Consider the following 22,637-nt stretch of genomic DNA (forward strand, 5'->3'; position numbering starts at 1 on the left):
CTGAGTGGGACCAGGCTTGTAATAGGCCCTGGGTGCGGTGTGTTGTTGTTGTTGTTAAGTGCCGTCGAGTCGGTTCCGACCCATAGCGACCCTGTACAGGATTTCCGAGGGTGTAAATCTTTACGGGAGTAGAAAGCCTCATCTTTCTCCTGCGGAGCGGCTGGTAGTTTCGAACCGCTGACCTTAAGGTTCGCAGCCCGATTCATAACCACTACGCTACCAGAGTACACATTTAATCCTGAAGGCAGAGGGGGAGCCTGGAACCGTACATATAAAATATTCAACAGTGTGTAATGGTACAAAGCCGTCTCAGGGCTCCGTTTTTTAAAGTAACTTGAGGAGATGAGAAACAGTTGCAAACAAAATCATTTGGCAAGATAGATACAAAATCATTTGGCTTGAATTCAGAAGATGGTGCTATGAGACCACCACATTTGTAAGATCCAGTCTACAAAGGAAAAAACTGGGGGGAAGAGACTTCCTGTGATTGTCCTGGAGAGAATCAGTTTCTTGTCCTGGTTTAATAACTCGTCAATAGCTCACTCAGTCTGCTTTTAATGGCTCTGCCAGTTCTGGGAAGATAGGCTGTTTGCTTAGTGGTAAATGCCATCCGGGAGGCAGCATGGCACCTGATGCTCCAGTCTCTGAATCAGAGAGTCAAGCACCAGCTGTACACTTACCATTTTATACCTGGCCCCACTCATTAAATCCATGATCTAGATCAAAGTCAAACCACAGGCTTTGCTCCACTGCTGGATTACAGCCCTACCACTTACTAACTATGGCTTTTGTCTATTACTTCTGTCAGATTCCTCATCCAGAAAAGAAGTTAGTATTACATAAAGGAGCTCTGGTAGCGTAGTGGTTACAAATGGGGCTGCGAGCCGCAAGGTCAGTAGTTCGAAACTACCAGCTGTTCCGCGGGAGAAAGATGAGGCTTTCTGCTCCTGTAAAGATTTACAGCCTCGGAAACCCTGTACAAGGTCACTGTGGGTCGGAACCGACTCGACGGCACTCAACAACAACAACAGTGAAAACTAAATGAAATGATCTGAATGAAATCAATGACTGTATCTAGCTAGTCAGGATCATAGAGTAAGTAGTAGATCTCTTGTTGATTTCTCTGAGTTGCATTTCCTAATCTAATATGCAAATATTGACAATAATTTTATAAAGTTTGGAGTCCCTGGGTTGTACAAATGGATAATGAGCTCAGTTTCTAATCTAAAGGTTAAAAGTTTGAGTCCATTGAGAGAGGTACCTGGGAAGAAAGGCCTTTGCATCTACTTCCAATAACCTTGTGGAGCACAGTTGTATTTTGATATATATGGGGTTTCCATGAGTTTAAATCAATTCGTTGGTCATTGATTTGGGTTTGGTTTCTGGTAAAGTTATTTTGGAGTGCTGGGCGGCCCTGTAGGGTAAGCATTGGATTGCTAAATACAGGTCAACAGTTTAAACTCACCAGCCACTCCTTATGAGAAAGAAGAAACTTTCTTCTATTAAAAAAAATAAATCCTGTCTTTTCTTATAAACCTTGTACAGGCTAGCTGTGAGTTGGAACTGATTTGATGGCACCTCACAACAACAACAACAAAGTTGTTTTAAATCATGGGTAAAATGTGGTTATTTAATAAATGTTTATCACATTGAGTGTGGCCTTTGGCTACACCTTGACTTATTGATGTAATTGTCCTGATTTTCAATTAATCTCGTCTTCCTTTTGGTAAGTTAGGATTCTGGATCTGCGTCTTTGAGTTTTACTAACACCACAATTTAGGAGCATTCTTTGTAGTATCTGACCTATTCCCATGAAAGGAATCTTTGGGGAAAGCGGTTTTAGTTGGATAAGTGGTTTTAGTTCCAGCTCTGGCTCTGAAAAAGGTATGGCTTTGAGCCCAATCTTGTGCCTGCCATCACTCTCAAAACTACTAGCAAAAAAATCTTTACTCTTTTAAAAAAAATTTTCTGATTTCTGTTATCAGAGCATGGTGGTGGTGGTTGTGCATGTCGTGGAGTCGCTTCCAACTCATAGTGACTCTGTACAGGGTTTCCAAGGCTATAAATCTTTTCAGGAGCAGAAAGCCTCATCTTTCTCCCCAGGAATGATGGGTAGATTCAAACTTCCGACCTTGCAGTTAGCAGCCTAGCATTGCTAGAGAATAAAAGATGGTTTGTTATTTTACGCATATTTTATAACCACCTCAAGGTGTGAAAACATAAAAGACTCCATAAGACTAAATACAAAAAAGTAAGAAGAAAATACAAAAATCTTTTATTCTGTAGTAACAATCAGCAGTTCGAAACTACCAGCTGCTCCGCGGGAGAAAGATGAGGCTTTCTGCTCCCGTACAGATTTACAGCCTCGGAAACCCTGTACAGGGTCACTGTGGGTCGGAACCGACTCGACGGCACTTAACACCAACACCACCAACAACAATCAGCTAAAAACATAAGTTTAATGTAAGGAATGGAAATTGGCAATTTTATGAAGACCCATTGGGAGTAGCTTTAACCTGGTTTTATTTCCCTTTTTTGCTTTTGTTTTTGTTTTGAATTTCTAATTTAACTTAGAGACATTGATTACCTTCTTTTTTTTTTTTTGCACAACCATTACTACTATCTTTTCCCAAATTATACACACACACACACACACACACACACACACACACCTAGTCACTACTACTAAACTTCTGTTTGCACAAAAGGGAGCTTCAAAAAGTTTGTGGAAAAGTGGAATTAAAGAAAGTGGACGTTTCCCACAAACTTTTTTAAGCCCCCTCATCTACTGCATTTTATTTATCCACTTCTCTGTTGGTGGACACTTAGGCTATTGTCAAAAGTGCTACAGTCAACATTGGTCTATTAAGTTTCTGTTCATATTCCTGATTTCAATTCTTTTGAGTATAAATGGGCTTCAAAAAATTCATGGACAAATGCAATTTAAAAGATAAAGCAATTTTTCCATGAATTTTTTGAAGCCCCATCATATGTGCCTAGGTTTGGGATTGCTGCATCACATGGTAGTTCTAACATTGTTTTTTAAATGTGTATTTTATTAGCTTTTTAAAATATTTTATTGTTTTATGGAGAAAAGTAAAGCTGGCTTCTCCCACAGCACCGGAAGCCCTATCAGGGTCCGTATGAATTGGAATCAACTCACTGGGAATGGGTTTGGTTTTATGTGAATGTTTACATAGCAAATTAGCTTTCTGATTCATAGTTCGTACACAAATTGCTCCATAACATTGCTTATAATTTCTTCACTGTCATCACAATCCCCATATCCTCCCTGAGTTCTCTGGTCCTGTTTGTTTGATTTCTCTTTCCCTGCCTAGCTTCCCATCTTTGTTTTGGGGCAAATGTTGTCCTTTTGTTCTCACATAAACCAAATCGTAGTTGATTATTCTAAGGAGCACATTTCTTCGCATATGTTATTGTATATTTATGGTGGTGGATGTGCCGTGGAGTCGGTTCTGACTCAGAGCAACCCTGCATAGGTTTTCCGAGGCTGTAAATCTTTACGGGAGCAGAAAGTCTCATCTTTCTGCTGGTAGTCTCGAACTGCGATCTTGAGGTTAGCAGCCCAACTCGTAATCACTACACTACCAGAGCTCCTTAATGTATATTTATAGTTCCATCTATTATTTGGCTGAAGGTGGCCTCCGGGAGTATCTTAATTTTCAAGTTTAAAGGTTGTCTTGGGGGTTCTTCTAGTTATTAAGAAGAATTTCAGTCTAAATTTTGTACTCATTCTGACTGGGACCCTGGCCAGAATGGTCCGAAGTAGTGGTAGTCTCAAAGCAGAGGAAGGAGGCTGTGATTCATCTGGGCTATTAGTCCTTTGGTCTAAATGCTTCCTTGAGTTTTCATTTTTCTTTAGTATCCTTTGCTCCAGGTGGGAAGTGATTAGTAGTTGCTTTGTAGATGGCCACTCACAAGCTTTTAAGACCCCAAACATTGCTCAGTGGAGTGGAATGTAGACCATGGTCTTAATGAACTATGTTTTCCCAATTGAACTAGATGTGTGCTTCTTGGCCTTCAGGTCTAGTGGTTCTGTCCCAGTGCCTAAGTAGTTTCTTTAGCTGTGCCCTCTGTATACTTTATTACATATATGATAATACATACAGCATATATAAATAAGTTTATAGAAATATCCCTCACCATACCTATATACATACATGGTATATTCCTATGCTACCTCTTAACCTATTTTGCATCTGTATTTACCTATGTGGTGTTGTTAAGTTCCGTGGAGTCGCTTCCGACTCATAGAGACCTAGTACGGGGTTTCTGAGGCTGTAAATCTTTATGGGAGCAGAAAACCTCATCTCCATCCCATGGAATGACTGGTAGTTCCGAACTGCCGACCTTGAGGTTCGCAGCCCGATTCGTAACCACTACGCTACCATGTTATTGTTGTTGTTATGTGCCGTGGAGTTGGTTCTGACTCACAGCGACCCTATACAGGGTTTCCGAAGCTATAAATTGTCATGGGAGTAGAAAGCCTCATCTTTCTCTCGTGGAATGGCTGGTAGTTTCAAACTGCTGACCTTGTGGTTTGCAGCCCGATTGGTAACTACTATGCTACCAGAGCTCCTTACGCTACCATGTATCCCCTTGTAAATCCTTAGCTGCTTGTTAGTTGTTTAACGAGAACAATTCTATGGAGTTCCACCTAACTGTTCTGTTCGTTCACCTTTCCCAGGTGTTCTCTCACCTGGCACCAGATATGGATAGATACAAACCCTTTTTGGAAGGCTTGGTGTTTTGGGCAAAGGGAGCTCATTGTCAACTGACCAGCAGCCCCACTGGAGCTTTGACCAGTGCTGGAGGCCACGTTCAGGCTTTCCTTTTGCAGGGGGCTGTTTTCTTTCCTGGGGAACTTGTTCTCACCTTCTGGTATCATAGAAGAAAGCGAGGAGGAGACAGATTGCAAATTCACCTCAGGCCCAGGTAGTCCTCTCTACAACCTCGTACAAGAAGCCTTAACCTGAATATTAGACTTGTTCTGAGAGACCTGAGAGGCAAGAGCTGCCCGTGTGCTTTCAACTCACTAGAATAATCTTGAAGTCATGAGTTTTACTTGGGAGTAATTCCTTCAGGCATAATCACATGTTGTTTTTGTTAAGTGCCTTTGAGTCAGTTTTGACCCCATAGTTACCCTGTATAGGGTTTCTGAGGAGTGGCTGCTGGGTTTGAACCACCAACCTTGTGTGTGGTCAAAAGTGGCTCCAGTCCCTCCTTCAGATTCAGTCAACCAATCGCTGGGCCCAGTGCCTGGGAATTGGTGCATTCCAGAAGCTTCCAGTGGTTCTAATGTTCAGCCTGGAGTGGGAACTTCCCCTCAGTCAGGCATTGTTTACAAGAAACAGTTCTGTTTCTCCATCTATCAGGGAAGTCGGGCTGTGAACCTCAAGGTCAGCAGTTTGGAACTGCAAGCTGTTCCGCAGGAGAAAGATGAGGCTTTCTGCTCCTGTAAAGATTTATAGCCTCGGAAACCCTGTACAGGGTTGCTATGAGTTGGAACTGACTCCATAGCACACAGCCACCATCAGGGAAGTCAGAATAGGTGATGCTTTTATGCCTTCTTTTTAGAAAAAGAAGAGGAAAGCATTTCCTAACAGTCCACAGAAAGGAAGAAATGTTCTTTCATTGGACTTAAATCAGCATTTTCAATGGATGTCAATTGGAATCCTTATACTACACATTAGTAGCTTGCTTTTTGGCAGTTTAAATGTAAAAGCAAACTGATCCTATGATATATTGCAGGCAGATTCTCTAATCATGAATAAACACCTGAAGAAGAGGAAAATCAGCGTATGTGGGGGCCGGCTTCTGCACAATCTTGCCCTTCTTGAATCCCCACTGCATTGTAGAATTCTGAGCTCTCCGCTGACAACACACTTTCCAGTTTCTTTAGCACAGCGGCAAGTCTTTGTTTTGTATCGTACTTACAGAGCAGTTTCCTATTTTGACCTTTCATCTTTCTTCCCTCTCTGGCTAAAACATTCTTTTCATGAAGGGTGACTTGACACCTTTGGGAATTTGCCAACTTTGGTTCATGTGGTTATTTGGGCAGATACATTGCCAATGAACCTGTTGGGGTATTTTTGTATGCCCCCTTTCCTATTTCTCCAGCAAGATAAAAAAAAAAATACACTAATTGGAATTAGGCACAAGATATCTAATTAATATCCTATTTTTGCATTTTGCAGGTACAAGATTATCATGGGAATAAAATTTGTGACCCCTATGCTTGGCTAGAAGACCCGGACAGTGAACAGACAAAGGTAATTTTGTTTTCTAATTAAAGTCAGCCTTAGTAGCTAACCCCAACCCCTGTTGTTATAGGTGCTGTCAAGTCAATTCCAACTCATAGCGACCCCATGTACAATAGAATGAAATTCTGCTCAACCTTTAACCAACCTCACAATTGTTGCTATGTTTGAGCCCATTGTTGGGGCCACTGTGTCAAGCTATCTCTTGTTTTCTGACTTCTTTACTGTTGTTAAATGCTGTTGTGTAGGTTCTGACTCATAGCAACCCTGTATAGGGGTTTCTGAGGAATGGCTGGTGAGTTTGAACCGCCAGTCTTGAAGTTCAAAGCAACTTTGCAGTCCAGTGCTTATCCTACAGCGCCACACCAGGACTTCCTACTGTAGTAACCATGATGTCATTTTTCAGGACTGATCCCTCTTAATGACATGTTTAAAATATGTGAGATGATACTTTGCCATCTTCGCTTCTAAGAAGCATTCTGGTTGTACTTATTCCAATACAGATTTTGTTTGTTCTTCTGACAGTAGTCCATGATATATTCAGTTTTCCTTGCCAATATAATTCAAATGCATTAATTCTTTTTTGGTTTTCCTTGTTCAACTTTCCCATGCATGTGAGGGAATTGAAAGTACCATGACTTGGGTCAGATGCTTCTTAGTCCTCAAAATGACATTTTGTTCTTTAACACTTTTTAAAAGATACCTTTCGCAGCAGATTTGCCCAATGCAATACATAATTTGATTTCTTAACTGATGCTTCAATGGGCATTGATTGTGGATCCTAGTAAAAGGAAATCGTTCTGGAGTCCTGGACTTATTCTTACTGATGACATTGAGTGTTTCCATGGTCTCTTTCCACAGACGTTGTCAATTTAAATCATGTATATTCTATCCATGACTTGCAAGTGCTTAATGTCATTTATAAAAAGATAGTTGCATTGAGTAAGTTGTTAGCCTTGCAAAATTCTGTCATGCAATCTCGGTGGTGTTTGTATCACCAAGACCATATTGTCTAGTTATTCATCTCTCTTCTTTGTTTCCAACCTTGGCATTCTAATTCTCAGTAATTATCAGTGTTGATTACATGTTTGATCAATTTCAGACTGTACAAGTTGGTTAAAAATCTTCAATTTCTTCATCTTTGGCATTCATGGTTGATGCATAAATTTAAATAATAGTCCAAGTACCTAGATTTACTTGTAGGCATATCACTGATAGCATTGTATTCCAGGATAGATCTTAAAATAATTTCGACATGAATGTGACACCATTTCTCTTCAGTTTGTCATTCCAGATACAGTAGACTATGTAATTGTCTGATTCAGAATGGCCAGTACCAAATCCACTGCCGCTCACTAGTGCTTAGGATCTTGATCTTTATTCATTCCATTTGATTTTTGATAACTTACAGTTTTCCTAGATTCATACTTTGTACAATCCACATTCTAATTATTAATGATATTTGCAACTATATCAGCAAATGCAGGGCCTAAAAGCTGCAGTCCATCTATGTCTGGCCCTACCAAGGCAACTGCAGTTCCAACTATCACATTGTTGTTGTTAAGTGCCGTTGAGTTGATTCTGACCCACAGCAACCCTGTATAGAGTTTCCAAGAAGCAGCTGGTGAGCTTGAACCACCGATCTTGTGGTTCAAACAACTTTGCAGTCCAGTGCATTAGCTCACAGCGCCACACCAGAACTCCAGCTATCACATTGTTATTAAATGCCATTCAGTCAGTTCCGACCCATAGCGACCCTGTCTAGGAGTTTCCGAGGAGCAGCTAGTGAGTTTGAACCACTGACCTTGCAGTTCAAACGGCTTTGCAGTCTAGCGCATTAACCCACAGCGCCACACAAGACTCCATTAGCTTTCTGCTCCCGTAAAGATTCGCAGCCTCAGAAACCCTTCACAGGGTCACTATGAGTCGGAACCGACTCCACGGTACTTAACAACAACAATGACAAGTCTTAGATTACTTATTGATCTTAAAAAACAACCACAAAACAAAAACTAAATGGCAAATATAAGAACATGCACATGTTTTTTAGAAGTGAGGGGCTGGGATGAGAATTTTCTGCTCTGAAAGCATGAGGCGTTCCTGTTCTTTTGGAGATATAAAAGACCTTGAAGGCCCCACTGGTCTCATTTTATTAAGGTTTCCCCTAAGTGTTGTCTCTTGAGTGCTGGTGTGGCTCAGTAGGATCAGCACTGGACTGCTAACTGCAAGGCTGCCGTTCAAACCCACCAGGTGTTCCTGAGAAACCTATACAGGGTTGCTGTGAGTCAGAACTGACCCAATAACAAATGTTGTCTTCAGTGGATTTTTTTCTGTCCTTGGAGTGGTGGTGGGGAATAATATTTGTCAAATCTATTTCAGGGTTTTTGACTCTTACTTATACTGACTTATACTTGCATATCACTTAGTATCTAAGAGTGGGAGTCCTGGTGTGGTGCTGCAGGACCGCAAGGTCAGTTTGTTACTGCAAGTTTGGCAGTTCAAACCCACCAGCCACACCTCGGAAACCCTAGATAGAGTCGCTGTGAATTGGAAGCAACTCGACAGCTTTTAACAACTACAACAGTATCATGTAAGGAGTGCTGGTAGCACTATAGGATAAGCACTGGACTGCTGACCACAAGCTTGGTATTTCAAACCCACTGATCACTTTAAGGGAGAAAGATGAGACTTTTTGCTCCACTCAAGATTTATAGCTTCAGAAACCCTGTGCAGGGTCGCTCTAAGTCAGAACTGACATGACAGCGGGTGAGGTTTGGGAAAGAGCGTGTATATAGAGAGCTTCTAATTTGTTTGTTGTTCCAGGTGTTTATTTGAGCTTCTTTAGAATGTATTTCCCATTTAAAAGAATTAAAAAGTTAAATGCATTGTGAGTCATTTTTCAGACCACCTTCCAAAAGCGTATGCCTTAGCTCCTCCTGTAACCAGTTGTAACCTTTGTTACCACATATATGTAACCGATGTTTCTGTTGAGAACTAAATTCAGATTTCCAATTTACGATGCCAGGAAAGCATCCCAGCTAGACTGGATATGGGTGGTGGAATTTAGGCTTTGCTCTTTCCACATCCTCTCCCCTTCCAGATCAATGAAGTTGCAGATTTCACCACCTTCCAGTTCTTGGGAAAGAACTTGGCAGAGAGAGAGTAGGGTGGAGAGTTATAGTCAGGGCTTATGCTTTATGGAAGAGGAGCAAGAGAAAGCAGAGGTGGAGAAGGTTAACCTGGTCCAGTTAACCCAGGTTAACCATTTCTTCTTTTATTCCACACACTATCTTACCTGCTTTCCTTTTTACTATCCTTATCTGTTCTTGTGATTAGTTTTTCTCCTTCTCAGTATAGTGGTTACGAATTGGGCTGTTAACCTCAGGGTCAGCAGTTCGAAATTACCAGTGGTTCCGCCGGAAAAAGTTACGACTTTCTGCTCCTCTAAAGATTTACAGCCTCGGAAACCCTATGCAGGGTCACTATAAGTCGAAACCGACTCCACGGCTCATAACCACCCCCAACCAATCCACAAGGTTTTATAGCTTCTTCCCTGTCTTTTGTCCCTGGAGTCAACACACCACCATGCTGAGATTTCTCATGATGTTTACTTCTCTCAACAATCCTGTTTCCTCTCCCTTTGCCAATCCTCTTTAAAAAGTTACAGTGGTTAGTATTTGGGTTTTCGTTTTGCTTTTATGAAGCAATGAGTTAGGGGTGAATAGGTAGAGATTCCAGAGGGAGAAACAGATGGGTTTTGCTACGAGTGGACAGAGGCTCCACAGTTCTGCAGATCAGGCTGGGAAGATAGGAAGGCAGGTGTGGGCTGTCATTTCTCCTCCACTCTTGTACAGATTAACCTTGACCATCCTGTACAGGGTGAGCTGAGATAGAAGGATTGAACCTCCACTGGGGAGTGAGCCCCAGGCAGCTGCATAAGCTATAGTAGATAGGAAGCACCAGAGGAGGGAATGGAATGCCTTTGCATCTCTTGAAAAACTGTCCCCTGGGACTGTCTCAATAATGATTACTTTGTTCAAGGTATTGGGTACAAGCTGGCTTTCCTCAGCTTTATTGGCGATGATCTGAGTGATTCAACCATGTCAGAATGACCCAGTTTTGTTTATGTTTTAATGAAAGGACACTAGGTTGTTCCTTAATTGATATCAGCGAGGCTCATGGATGACAAACCACTTATTAGTGAATGCCAAGCTTCCAGTTAGTGGGTGCTTCTTTGCTAATTAGTGGTTATATAGTCAGCATTTAATAGAAGCTGATGACATTGATGTGCATACTATGATTTTCAGGGTATATATTTATTGGAGGTTCTGTACCTTGGCTTTGTCTACCCGCATTAATTCTCAGACTCTGAAATAGATCTTTTAACTTTTCATCTATTATATTTTGAGGTGAAGAAATGGAGGCATTGTGCAATTAAATAACTTGATCAAACTCATTCAGCCAGTAAGTGTGGAGCTGGGAGTAGAACCCAGGTAGTCCAAATAGTTGTCAACCTCACATCAAAAGAGATGAGACTCTGGGTGTGATAACTTTGAGGGTATAAACTATAGGGATTGATTCATGTCGAGGCTTACTGTAGAGTTCCTGGGTGAGACAGTTAACACAGTTGCCTCCTAACCAAAAGGTTAACAGCTCAAGTCCACCCATAGGCACAGAAGAAGAAGGATCGTTTGATCTACTGCTGGAAAACCAGCCATGGGAAACACTGTGTGACATAATTTACTCGGACATACGTGGAGTAACCATGAGTTGAAATTTACTCCAGAACAACTGGTAACTGGTATTGGTGCTTGCTGTATGACATTGGAAGTCCTTGAGTCTGGTCTTTGGGCTGACCCACGCTCCCACCACAAGACACCCCAGTTGTCAGAGGCACTGTGCACCTTATAAGCATCTCTCTGTAACCTCCTTTCTCGTTTTAAGCAAACTTGTTATTGATGGGGGCCGCTATATTATCTGTGGTTTATGTATAAATAGATAGATTTAGTCACAAAGCGAAAAGGTAAGAGTGTTTTCCTGATGAGAAGAAAAGCAGTATGGACATTTTCTATTATAGTCATAAACGTATGCACCATTGTGTAACAGTTGTACATTGGTGTAACAAAGAGACCCTTCACATAACCTTCAAGAACAAAGAAAAATCTGCTTGTTACATTGTTAATAAAAACCAGTCAAGGAGCGAACATTTGTAGTTTATTTTATACCAATATCTGAAGTGTTACCCTAGTCTTTGATTGAATCTAGTCATTAATTTCAGCTACCCAATTCTGACAATGCTAGTCAAAGTTTCTATCTTTATAAAGGCTTATCAGAGTGGATTTATAGAATAGAAAAGTCTCAAGAATTGATTTGGGAGGGAGTAGAATTTTGCTTGAACCTCTGGCAGTTCCTTATCGATGTACTGTTTTAAAAAATTTTTAATTACTTTAGCAAAATTTTACTTGAATGTGATATTAATGATAATGTTGGATGATTTCTGCATTCCATTGGATTACCTCTCTTTGGAATGGACAGATATAGTGGATCTCTTACAATCAGTTGGCCAGGTACTTGTCTTCCAACTTTGTTGGCATAGATGAGTGAGTGCCTTCAGTGCTGCATAAGTTTGTAGAAAGATTTCAGTTTGTATTCCAGAGTCTTGCTCTTTGCCAGTGCCTCTGGTGCATCTTGTACTTCTTCCTTCAATACAATTGGTTCTTGATCATATGATACCTCCTGGAATGGTTGAACATCAGCCATCTCTTTTTGGTACAGTAATTGTATATTCCTACCATCTTGTTTTGACATTTTCTGCGTCATTCAATATTTTGCCCATAGAATCCTTCAGTATTGCAAGTTTAGGCTTAATTTTTTTTTTTCAGTTCCCTCAGCTTAGAAATGCTGAGTGTTTTCTTCCTTTTTCGGTTGTCTAACTCCATATCTTTGTACTATTCCTTGTAATGTTTGATTTTTTTCTTCTCGAGCTGCCTTTCACATTTTCAGCTATTCAGCCTCCTCATTTCTTTCGTTTGCTTTAGCATCTCTATGCTGGAGAGCAAGTTTTAGAGTTTTCGTCTTAATGACCTTTTGCTTTCTCTCTGTATGATTTTCTGGATGTCATCTCACAACTATTCTGGTTTTTGGTCATTAGTTTCTAATTCATAAAATCTCCCCTTGAGATGATCTCTAAATTCAGGTGGGATATTATGTTCAAGGTCATGTTTTTTGTCTCTCATGAACTTGTTTTCTTTTTCTTCAGCTTCAGTCTGAATTTACATGTGAGCATTTGATGGACTGTTCCACAGTCTGCCTCTGGCCTTGTTTTGACTGATGATATGGAAAATTTCCACCATTTCTTAGTCAATTTGATTGCTTCTTATTCCATCTAGTCAGGTCTACACATATAGTCTTTTATGTTGTTTGAAAAAGGTTATTTGCAATGAAGAAGTTTTGTTGGTCTTGCAAAATTTTGTCATGTGGTCTCCAGCTTAATTTCTATCATGAAGGCCATATTTTCTAACTACTGATCCTTCCTGTTTGTTTCCAACCTTTGCATTCCAGTTGCCAGTACTTATTAGTACATCTTCATTGCGTGTTTGATCAATTTCAGACTAAAGAAATTGGTAGAATTCTTCAATGTCATCTTCACTGGTTTTAGTGAATGATGGTGGTATTAACTGGTCTTCCTTGTAGGCATATGGATATTATCCTATCACAGATGGCATTATACTTCAAGACAGATATTGAAATATTCTGTTTGATGATGAATCTGATACCATTTCTCTTCAATTTGTCATTCCCGGCATAGTAAACCATGTGGTTGTCAGATTCAGAATGATCAATACCAGACCATTTCAGCTCACTAATACATAAGATATCAATGCTTATGTGTTCCATTTCCTTTTTTACAACTTCCAGTTTTTCTAGAGTCATATTTCTTACATTCCATGTTCCATTTATTAGTGGTTGTTTATAGCTGTTTCTCCTCATTTTGAGTTGTGTCCCATCAGCAAATGAAGGTCCTGAAAGCTTTACTCTATTTGCATCATCATGGTCAACTCTATTTAGAGGAGGTAGCTCTGCCCCAGTCATATCTGAAGTGCGTTCCAACCTGAGGGGTACAGTTTCTGTCACTATGTGTAACAATTTTCTGGTATTCTTCATCATTCTTCAATATTCAGTATTCTGGTGCTATTTGACAGTGTTCCACTGCTATTCATAGAATTTTCAATGACTTAGTATTCGGAAGTAGTCTGTCTCACCTCCTTACTAGTCTGTCTTAGTATGGAAGCTCATCTGAAACCTGTGCACTGTGGATGACCTTGCTGGCATTTAGAATACTCATGGCATAGCTTCCAGCATCACAGCAACATACAAGCTACCACAGTAGGACAACCTGACAGACGACTGCTGGGCCAACATTATAGCACCTATCAATTCAGACTAGCCACATTGTAGGTTTTCAAAAGCTGCATGTGGCTAGTGGTCACTATATAGGACAATGAAGATATAGACCTACCTTTCCTGTGATAGAGATGAAAAAATAGAAATAAATGTTAGCAGATAAAAATTTAGAAATCATCACAAGAATTCCAGAATTGCAAGTATTAACATATTAATAGGATAAATTGTTGTTAGTTGATGTTGAGTAATTCCAACTCATTGCATGCCCGTGTGTGCACAGCCACGCTAATTCCTTCATAGGGTTTTCAAAGCTGTCACTTTGTGGAAGCTGACCTTGACCAAGCCTGTCTTCTGAGGTGCCTCTGGGTGGATTCAAACCACCAACCTTTTGGCTAGTAATGAAGCACTTAATTGTTTATGCCACTCAGGGACTCTAAATAGGTTAAATAAAGCTGTGTCGTTATCCTAATTGGTATTTAAAAAGAAATTTAATACTCATCCAGAACCTAAATACCAGTAAATAGTTCCTTAATGAGATGATAAATATCACTAAAATCAAGAGTTTACACAGGAGATTAGAGTGCTCTCAGTTGCTATTACTTTGATTTGCAAAACTTTGATCAATACAATAAAACATGAACCAAACTTTGGTAGCGGGAAAAACAAAATTATTAATTATAGGCTATATGATTATGTATCTAGAACTGAAAGAAAACAGTTGAACACTTGTTAAGATGAATGAGTTTTGAGATAAAGTGGTTGAGTACAAAATAAATATAAAATCAGGAGTGTTCCTATATACTATCAGTGAAGAAAAGAAGTCCGTTTGATAGCCAGAGCAGAAAGCCGAGAATGAAGGAGAAATTTCATGCCTCCTCCAAACCAAACCAAACCAAACTCTCTGCTGTCAAATCGATTCTAACTCAGTGATCCTGTGTAAGGTTTCCAAGGCTGTAAATATTAAGGAAGCAGAAAGCCTTGTCTTTCTTCCACACAGAAAAGCTGAGAATGAAGGAGAAATTTCATACCTCCTCCAAACCAAACCAAACTCTTTGCTGTCAAATCGATTCTAACTCAGTGATCCTGTGTAAGCTTTCCAAGGCTGTAAATATTAAAGAAGCAGAAAGCCTTGTCTTTCTTCCACAGAGCAGCTGATGGGTTTGGACCACTGACCTTGTAATTAGCAATCCAGTGCTTATCTTACAGTGCCACTAGGGCTTATTCCAAGCTTCCTTTGTTACTATGGTTTAAGAGTCATTGAGTCATTTCTGACTCACAGTAACTCTGTGTAGGGTTTCCGAGGAGCTGCTGGTGGTTTTGAACTACCAACCTTCTGGTTAGCAGTCCATTGCATGTCCCCAAGCTTCCTAGAAGGATAATAATGTCATTCACTATCAGAAATATGGAGACCAGTCCAGTCTGGAGCATTACTTTATAATTGTGAAAATTAGGAAATCTCTAATTTCAACAATAGAAATGTGATTGTAGTAGTGAATTTTCTTCTTAAGTAGAATGTCGTGAATCTGTATAATGCAATATTATTTCTCTATTAAAATGATAAGATTTGCTTGTTGCTCTTGATGTTACATACCGTCAAGTCAGTTTTGACTCATAGTGACCCTGTATAGAATTTTCGAGCAGCAGCTGGTGGGTTTGAACCGCTGATCTTGCTGTTAGCAGTCCACTGCTTATTCAACATTACTTTACCAGGACTCCAAAGATTAGTTACTAACATGAAAAAAGAGCTTGTGGCAGAATTTTAAGTGAGAAAAGGATGCAAGATCACGGTCCTGCAAATGACTACAACTTAAATAAATACCTTTGTTAAAGCTATTTTGAGAAGATTTTATATAAATACATAGAAAACCGTATGCAGGGTCGTTATGGGTTGGAACCATCTCAACGGCACACAACAATAACAACAACAAATGTAGATACACAAACTAATAAAACCAACAAACGAAAGGTAAAGGATACGTTCTTGGTAAAAGTGTGATATACTCTCAAAGTTTCTGAACCATAAGGAAACCTCAAAGGTATAAATAGGATCAGGGAAACCTTGCACATTTTCAGCAAAGAGTGCCAAAGAGGAAGGTTTGTAATTACTGAAAACACTGTGAAGACTAGATAGTAACATGGGCAGGTCCCAACAGGCAGTTGGGCCACAGCTTCCATTCAACAAGTATTTCCAGCTTGTCCTTTGTAAATTTTAGAAGGAAGCGTTTAGGAGTATTGCCACATCTGACATTTTGACATTGAGGTAACTAATAACAAGGCTCATATCCACTGCCCACTGACACTTATCTGTGCATTTGGTTGACTTATTAATCTCTGACTTCCAAAATTCTCCTCTAGTACTTTTTGCCAATGTTCTGTGGCAAAGCATCAGGTGAACTCAAAAGTTTCCACACTTTGCCTTAGCTCTTCCCAAGCATGCAGTCTGTCTCCTCCTGTGTGCCCAGATCTTACTTTCCTGTTGGCCATCTTCTTCTCTTCTTTGCCTATCCATAGGCTGCTCTCTGCATGTCTCTTGTAGCTAAACCCCACCTCTCCACTCTAGTAGCATCTCCCATCCGTGTAAACTGTTCTCTTTGAGATCACTGGAGGCCCAGTCCAGAGACTTAAAAAAATCAGCATATGTTTAGTTTCTTTATGGCTTTTACAGTGAGCCAGTGGCTCTCTTTAAAATGCTCCCCTGCAACATCTTCAGTGCTTTTGCTTTTCTTCCCACCCTTTTGGTTCCTCCACCCTTGTTTCTCTTACCAACCCCAGTATTTCTTGGGATTTCTCAATTTTTCTTCTTCACGGTCCCTCCATTCCTGTGGTTCAGTAGTCAGCTCTGGGGACTGATGCTGGCTTCAGGATGCTGAGGCCTGACTTTGCATTTTCCAGGGACTCGGAACTGCTTAGCCTGCCAGTTTAAGAGCATTACTGATCAGGTCCCTCCAGCCTTTCCACTCTTCTCTCCATCCTTGTCACTTCAGGCACTTGTGCTCCGGTTCAGTTAGTCTGCTGATTGCCTTCCCAGTTTGACTTCATGCCATTTCTTGCCTGTGTGTCTTTTCTGCCCTTTAGCCCCACCCCAGAATAATAGAAACAGCTTTAGTAATATTTTTGTTTCCTATTATGGAGTGTTTCTCTGCTATTCATAAGGTTTTCAGTGACTAACGATTCAGAAGTAGTTTGTCACTCTTTCTTCCTAGTCTGTCTTTGTCTGGACACTCATCTGAAACCTGTCCACCATGGGTGACCCTGCCGGTTATTTAAAATACCGGTGGCAGAGTCCGCAGAATCACAGCAACTCAAGCCACCACAGCACGACAGACAGACGAGTGGTAGCCATTTGGTTTTATGTTGAAACTGTCACTTTAAATTTCTATATTAATCCTGATACAATCAAGTTGTTAAGTTCTGCTGTGCATAGGGTCACTGTGAGTTGGTTCTGACTCGATGGCACCAAACAACAACAAATCATGAAGTACTGCTGCACATATGCTACTTTTATGTCTTTTGTGCCTTACGATAACTGTTGTTGTTGTTATGTGCCGTGGAGTCGGTTCCGACTCATAGCAACCCTGCACAGGGTTTCTGAGGCTATAAATCTTTACAGAAGCAGAAAGCCTCATCTTTCTCCCGCAGAACTGCTGGTAGTTTCGAACTGCTGACCTTGAGGTTCGCAGCCCGATTCGTAACCACTACACTACCAGAGAGGTACAATTGGTATGTCCACATGATAGATGGTGAAGGTGAGCCTAAGAGGTTAATTGCCTGTTAATGTTGTTAGGTACCATTGAATTTGTTCCAGCTTACAGCCACCCTATGCACAACAGAACAAAACCCTACACCATCTTCACATTTGGTATGTTTCAGCTCACTGCTGCTGACGCTGTGCTAGTCCATCTCATTGAGGGTCTTCCTCTTTTTTGATGACCCTTTACTTTACCTAACATCATATCCTTTTCCATGGACTGTTCCCTCCTGATAACATGGCCAGAGTACATGAGACGAAGTCTTACTATCTTTGCTTCTAAGGAGCATTGCACTTCTTTCAACTCTTCTGGCAGTTTGTGGTACTTTTCAATATTCCTTTGTAACATCAGAGTTCAATTGCATCAAATCTTCAGTCTTCCTTACTCACTGTCCAATTTAACACATGCGTATGACGCAATTGAAAATACCATGGCTTGAGTCAGGCACACCTTAGTCCTCAGAGTGACATCTTTGCTCTTTAACACTTTAAAGAAGCCTGTTGCAGCAGTTTTGCCCAGTGTAATAACATATCGATACAACGTGAACCTTTTTTCCTTGTATCATAATATTGCTTACTGGTCCACTTGTGGAGATTTTTATTTCCTTTACATTGAGTTGTAATCCATACTGAAGACTGTATTCTTTGATCTCCATCAGTAAATGCTTCAAGTTCTCTCCATTTTGAGCAAGTAAAGTTATATCATCTGCATAACGCGGGTGGTTACTGGGTTTTCTTCTAATATTTATGCTGCATTTTTCAAGTCCAGCTTCTTGGATTATTTGCTCAACATACATATTAGTAGTAAGTATGTGAAAGGATACAACTCTGATTTTAAACCACGCAGTATCCCTTTGTTCTGTTCTTAGTTTATGTACAGGTTCCTCATGAGGACAATTAGATGTTCTGGAATTCCCATTCCCCACAATGCTATGCATAGTTTGTGTGGTCTATACAATTGAATGCCTTTGCATAGTTAATAAAGCACAAGTAAACATCTTTCTGGTATTCTCTGCTTTCAGCCAAGATCCATCTGGCATCAGCGGTGATATCCCTCATTCCACATCCTCATTTGAATCCAGCTTGAATTTCTGGCAACTCTCTGTCAATGTGCTGCTACAACCGTGTTTTTTTGTTTGTTTGTTTGTTTTTTTATCTTCAACAAAATTTTACTTGCATGTGATATTAATTATATACGTTGATAATTTCTACATTCTGTTGGACCAGCTTCCTTTGGAATGGGCACAAATATGGATCTTTTCCAATCGGTTGGCCAGGTAGCTGTCTTCCAAATATCTTGGTATAGACAAGTGAGCACCTCCAGTGCTGCGTCATTTGAAACATTTCAGTTTGTATTCCATTAATTCCAGGAGTCTTGTTTTTCACAATCCCTTCAGTACAACTTGGACTTCTTCCTTCAGAACTATTGGTCTTGATCATACGATGCCTTTTGAAATGGTTGAGAATCAACCAATTCTTTTTGACACAGTGTCTCTCTGTATTCTTTCCATCTTTGTTGATACTTCCCTCATCATTCAATATTTACCCCATAGAATCCTTCAGTAATCTAAGTCGAGGTTGAAAGTTTTTCTTCAGTTCTTTCAGCTTGAGAAATACTGAGTGTGTTCTTTCCAATTTGTTTTCTAACTCCAGGTCTTTGCACATTTTCTTATCATACTTTGTTTTCTCAAGTTATCCTTTGAAATTTTCTGTTCAGCTGTTTTGCTTTAGCTACTCTATGTCCAAGAGCAAGTTTCATGGTCTTTTTGACATCCACTTTGGTCTTTCCTTTCATTGCTGTCTTTTCAATGACCTTTTGCTTTCTTCATGTATAATGTTCTTGATATCATTCATCCTACAACTCGTTTTGTCAGTCATTAGTGTTCAGTGCATCTGATCTGTCCTTGAGATGCTCTCTAAATTGAGGTGGAGTATACTTTGGTCCTTTAGATTTTGTTTAGCTTCAGCCTGAACGTAGGAGCAATTTATGCTCTGCCCTGACCTTGTTTTGGTTGATGATAATTGAACTTCTCCACCATCTCTTCCCATAGATGTCATTTTTTTTCTTTTAACTTTTTATCATAAATTGAGTGAAGGTTCACAGAACAGATAACAATTTGACATTCAACAAATCTATACTTTGCTTCATTACAATGACTGCATTCCTTTCCATGTACCATAAGTTAACAGTATTTATCTCTATTCACTTTATCTTGTTTATTTTTTTAAAGCTTCTACTGTGGATTGAGTGATAAGTCTACATGGCAGAACATCAGTTTTGCACTCAACCATTCGCATCTTGTTTTGTTGTAATGATTACAGTCCCCTTTTTTGTTGTAGACAAAAACAGGCAGGAGTATATAATCGTTTAAACAACCAAAGGACAGATTTTGCAAACCAGCCCCCAGCCTATCAGCACACAGTCTTTTTCTTTTTATGAGTCTAGAATCCTCAGATGTTCTATCTTTCCATGCCATTGCCTCTGCCTCCATCTCTGGTGTCACTGCTTCTCTGATTAGGATCTGACATTCTGCTCATGCGCTTCCCTCTTGCAGGTCCTATGGTCCTGGAATGTAAGATTAACTACCTTCCCCTTTTTGTTACACTAGATGTCAATTTGATTCTTGTGTATTCCATCTGGTGAGGTTCACATAGAGATTCATAATGAAGTTGTTAAAAAAAAAAAACTTGCATGAGTAAGTTTTAGTCTTGCAAAATTCTACCATGAGATCTCCTGCATCATTTCTGTCAGAAAAGACTGTATTAGCTGAATTTTCCGGGAGTTGTTACTGAGTTACACAGTATCAATACACAGAGAGGAAGAATTGAATTTACACCTTTCAAATGATGTTGTTGTTAAGTACCATCAAATTGTTTCTTCCTCAAGCAACCCTCTGTAGGGTTTCCGAGGAGCAGCAGCTGGTGAGTTTGAACCACCGACCTTGTGGCTCAAACTGGCCTTGCTGTCCAGTGCTTATCTTCCAGTGCCACACCAGGACTCCTTCAAATGATAGTTGCCTTGTTGTTATTGTCGTTATGTGCCGTGGAGTTGGTTCCGACTCATAGTGACCCTGCATCGAGTTTCCAAGGCTGTAAATCTTTACGGGAGCAGAAAGCCTCATCTTTCTCCCACGAAACAGCTGGTAGTTTCAAACTGCTGACCGTGAGATTAGCAGCCTGATTCGTAATCTTAATTGTTATTAATTGTCAAGTCTGGCTTCACAGAAGCTCTCTCTCCTGGCACTTTGCTGCATAAGTTAATCAAATGTACACTCTCAGCTGCATATATCTAACATTCCTTTTTTTCTCTTCCTGAGAGCTGTCCTAGGCAAAATGAGCGTGACGAAGAGTGACAACAGCTCCATTTCTATACAAAGATGCTGCCATTTGAGCGCTGCTGCTTGATATTTTAGGATACAAATATTCCAACTAGATCGGGTCTTCTAATTGGTTAGCCAGACGGTGGAAAGAACTTTAAAGTCTCTTTTTTTTGGTTGTTGTTTTAACATTTGATTGTGAATGGTGTGAAAGTATACACATAAGGTTTTGCATTCAACAATCATACACTTTGTTTCATCTCAACGGCTACAATCTTCTTGCAAAGACAGATATCCCACTCCCTCCCTGTGATTCCTGTTTCCATTCTCCTCACCTTCCCACCCCTTCTCAACTGTGCTCATAGATAAATGTTGCCCAGTTTATTTGGAATGATTGACTGTTCCATCCATCATTCCTACAGCAAATCTTAAATGGCGAGTGTTGCTGTCCTCTGTACCTTCTACTTTTTGGCTGAAAGTTGGGCCATCAGGGTGAGTTTCTTTCCAGACCTGAAGGGTGGTCAAGGGCCATAGTTTCAGATTCCTCCAGGCTCTTTCTCACCAGTAAGCCTGATTTTTTTCTTTTTTTAAATAATTTTGAGTTTTGTTCCATATTTTCTGCAGCTCTATCCAGGACCTTCTAATGTGATCCCTTTCAGAGCAGTTGGTATCAGTAGTTGGGCGCCTTCTAGTTCTTATGGTGTCAGAGTTGTGAAGACTGATGTTCACATGTTCCATTAGGCCACTGGACAACCGATTCCAATTCTCATCACTCTTCTTTTTCTTTAATGTTTTTTTGTGAATTATGTGGTCTCTTACATGGGAGAACATTAGCTTTACTTTCATCCTATTGTATATCGTTTCATTGACATGATTACAGTCCCCTCCATGCATCATCAAACAACCAAAATATACCCCGCAAGCCTACCCCCTGGTCGTCAGCATACAGCTCTTCTCCCTCTCTGGGTCTAGAGTCCACAGCCGCTCCATCTCTCCATGTCATCATCTCTGCCTCCATCTCTGGCAACGAGATGGATTGGTCAATTGACAACATTGATGGACTCAAGTGTGGCAACAGTAGTGAGGTTGGCCCAAGATTGAGCAGTGTTTTGTTCTGCTGTGCCTGAGGTCGCGGATGGCACCTGACAACAACAACACCTCTTTTTTTCTCTTCTTTCTTCTTCTAGTTGAGTTCTGATCAACCAGCCATTGAAGCCAGGTCAAGTGGGTATTATCTGCAAGTGTGGGTGTTCTTGTGCATATGTCCTCTCTTCTTACCAGCTGGATGCTTCACTTTTCACTCTAGTCCTGTGTGACCATGTCACTGACTCAGGGCCCAAGAGTCCCCAGGTCCTGCCATACTCATCACTCTTCTTTTTTTTTTTTCTTAAATGTTTTATTGTGAATTATGTGATAGTTTACATGGGAGAATATTAGTTTTACATTCATTCTATCGTATATTGTCTCATTGCCATGGTTACAATCCCCTCCATGCAATCCTTCCCCCATACCCCACAGGTCTTCAGCACACGGTCGTTCTCCCTCTCTGGATTTAAAGTCTCCAGCTGCTCCATTGCTCCACGTCATCATCTCTGGCTCCATTTCAGGCATCACTGCTTCTCTGGGTAGGGTCCCGCTCTTTGCTCTTCTCTCGTGATGGTCCTAGGGACCTCCACTCCTAGACTGAAAAGTTAATCACTCCCCTCCTTGCTATAAAACATCTATCTTTACATTTCCAACCCTCACAACCACTCCTGATAACAGTTATTCACTATTGTATCACAAGAGACCCGTCTGCATTTCATTGCATCAGCCCCGCCTAGTCAGATTGAATACTACTCACTGGAGATTCTACCTTCCTCCAGGCCCTCTGGATCTAAGTTCCGT

The 22,637-nt window shown here is 40.5% G+C and overlaps 1 protein-coding gene across 1 annotated transcript in view; it reads left to right on the forward strand.

The window, feature by feature from the left end:
* The window catches only part of PREP (prolyl endopeptidase), a 154,061-nt gene that overhangs the window by 3,449 nt on the left and 127,975 nt on the right, over positions 1 to 22,637 (forward strand). The window contains exon 2 of the mRNA XM_006839965.1: positions 6,219 to 6,293. Within this exon, the coding sequence (XP_006840028.1) occupies positions 6,219 to 6,293 (75 nt within the window). The remainder of the gene's footprint in view (positions 1 to 6,218; positions 6,294 to 22,637) is intronic.

This window comes from Chrysochloris asiatica, unplaced genomic scaffold (assembly GCF_000296735.1).
Source record: "Chrysochloris asiatica unplaced genomic scaffold, ChrAsi1.0 scaffold00027, whole genome shotgun sequence".
In the NCBI taxonomy this organism is placed as follows: Eukaryota; Metazoa; Chordata; class Mammalia; order Afrosoricida; family Chrysochloridae; genus Chrysochloris; species Chrysochloris asiatica.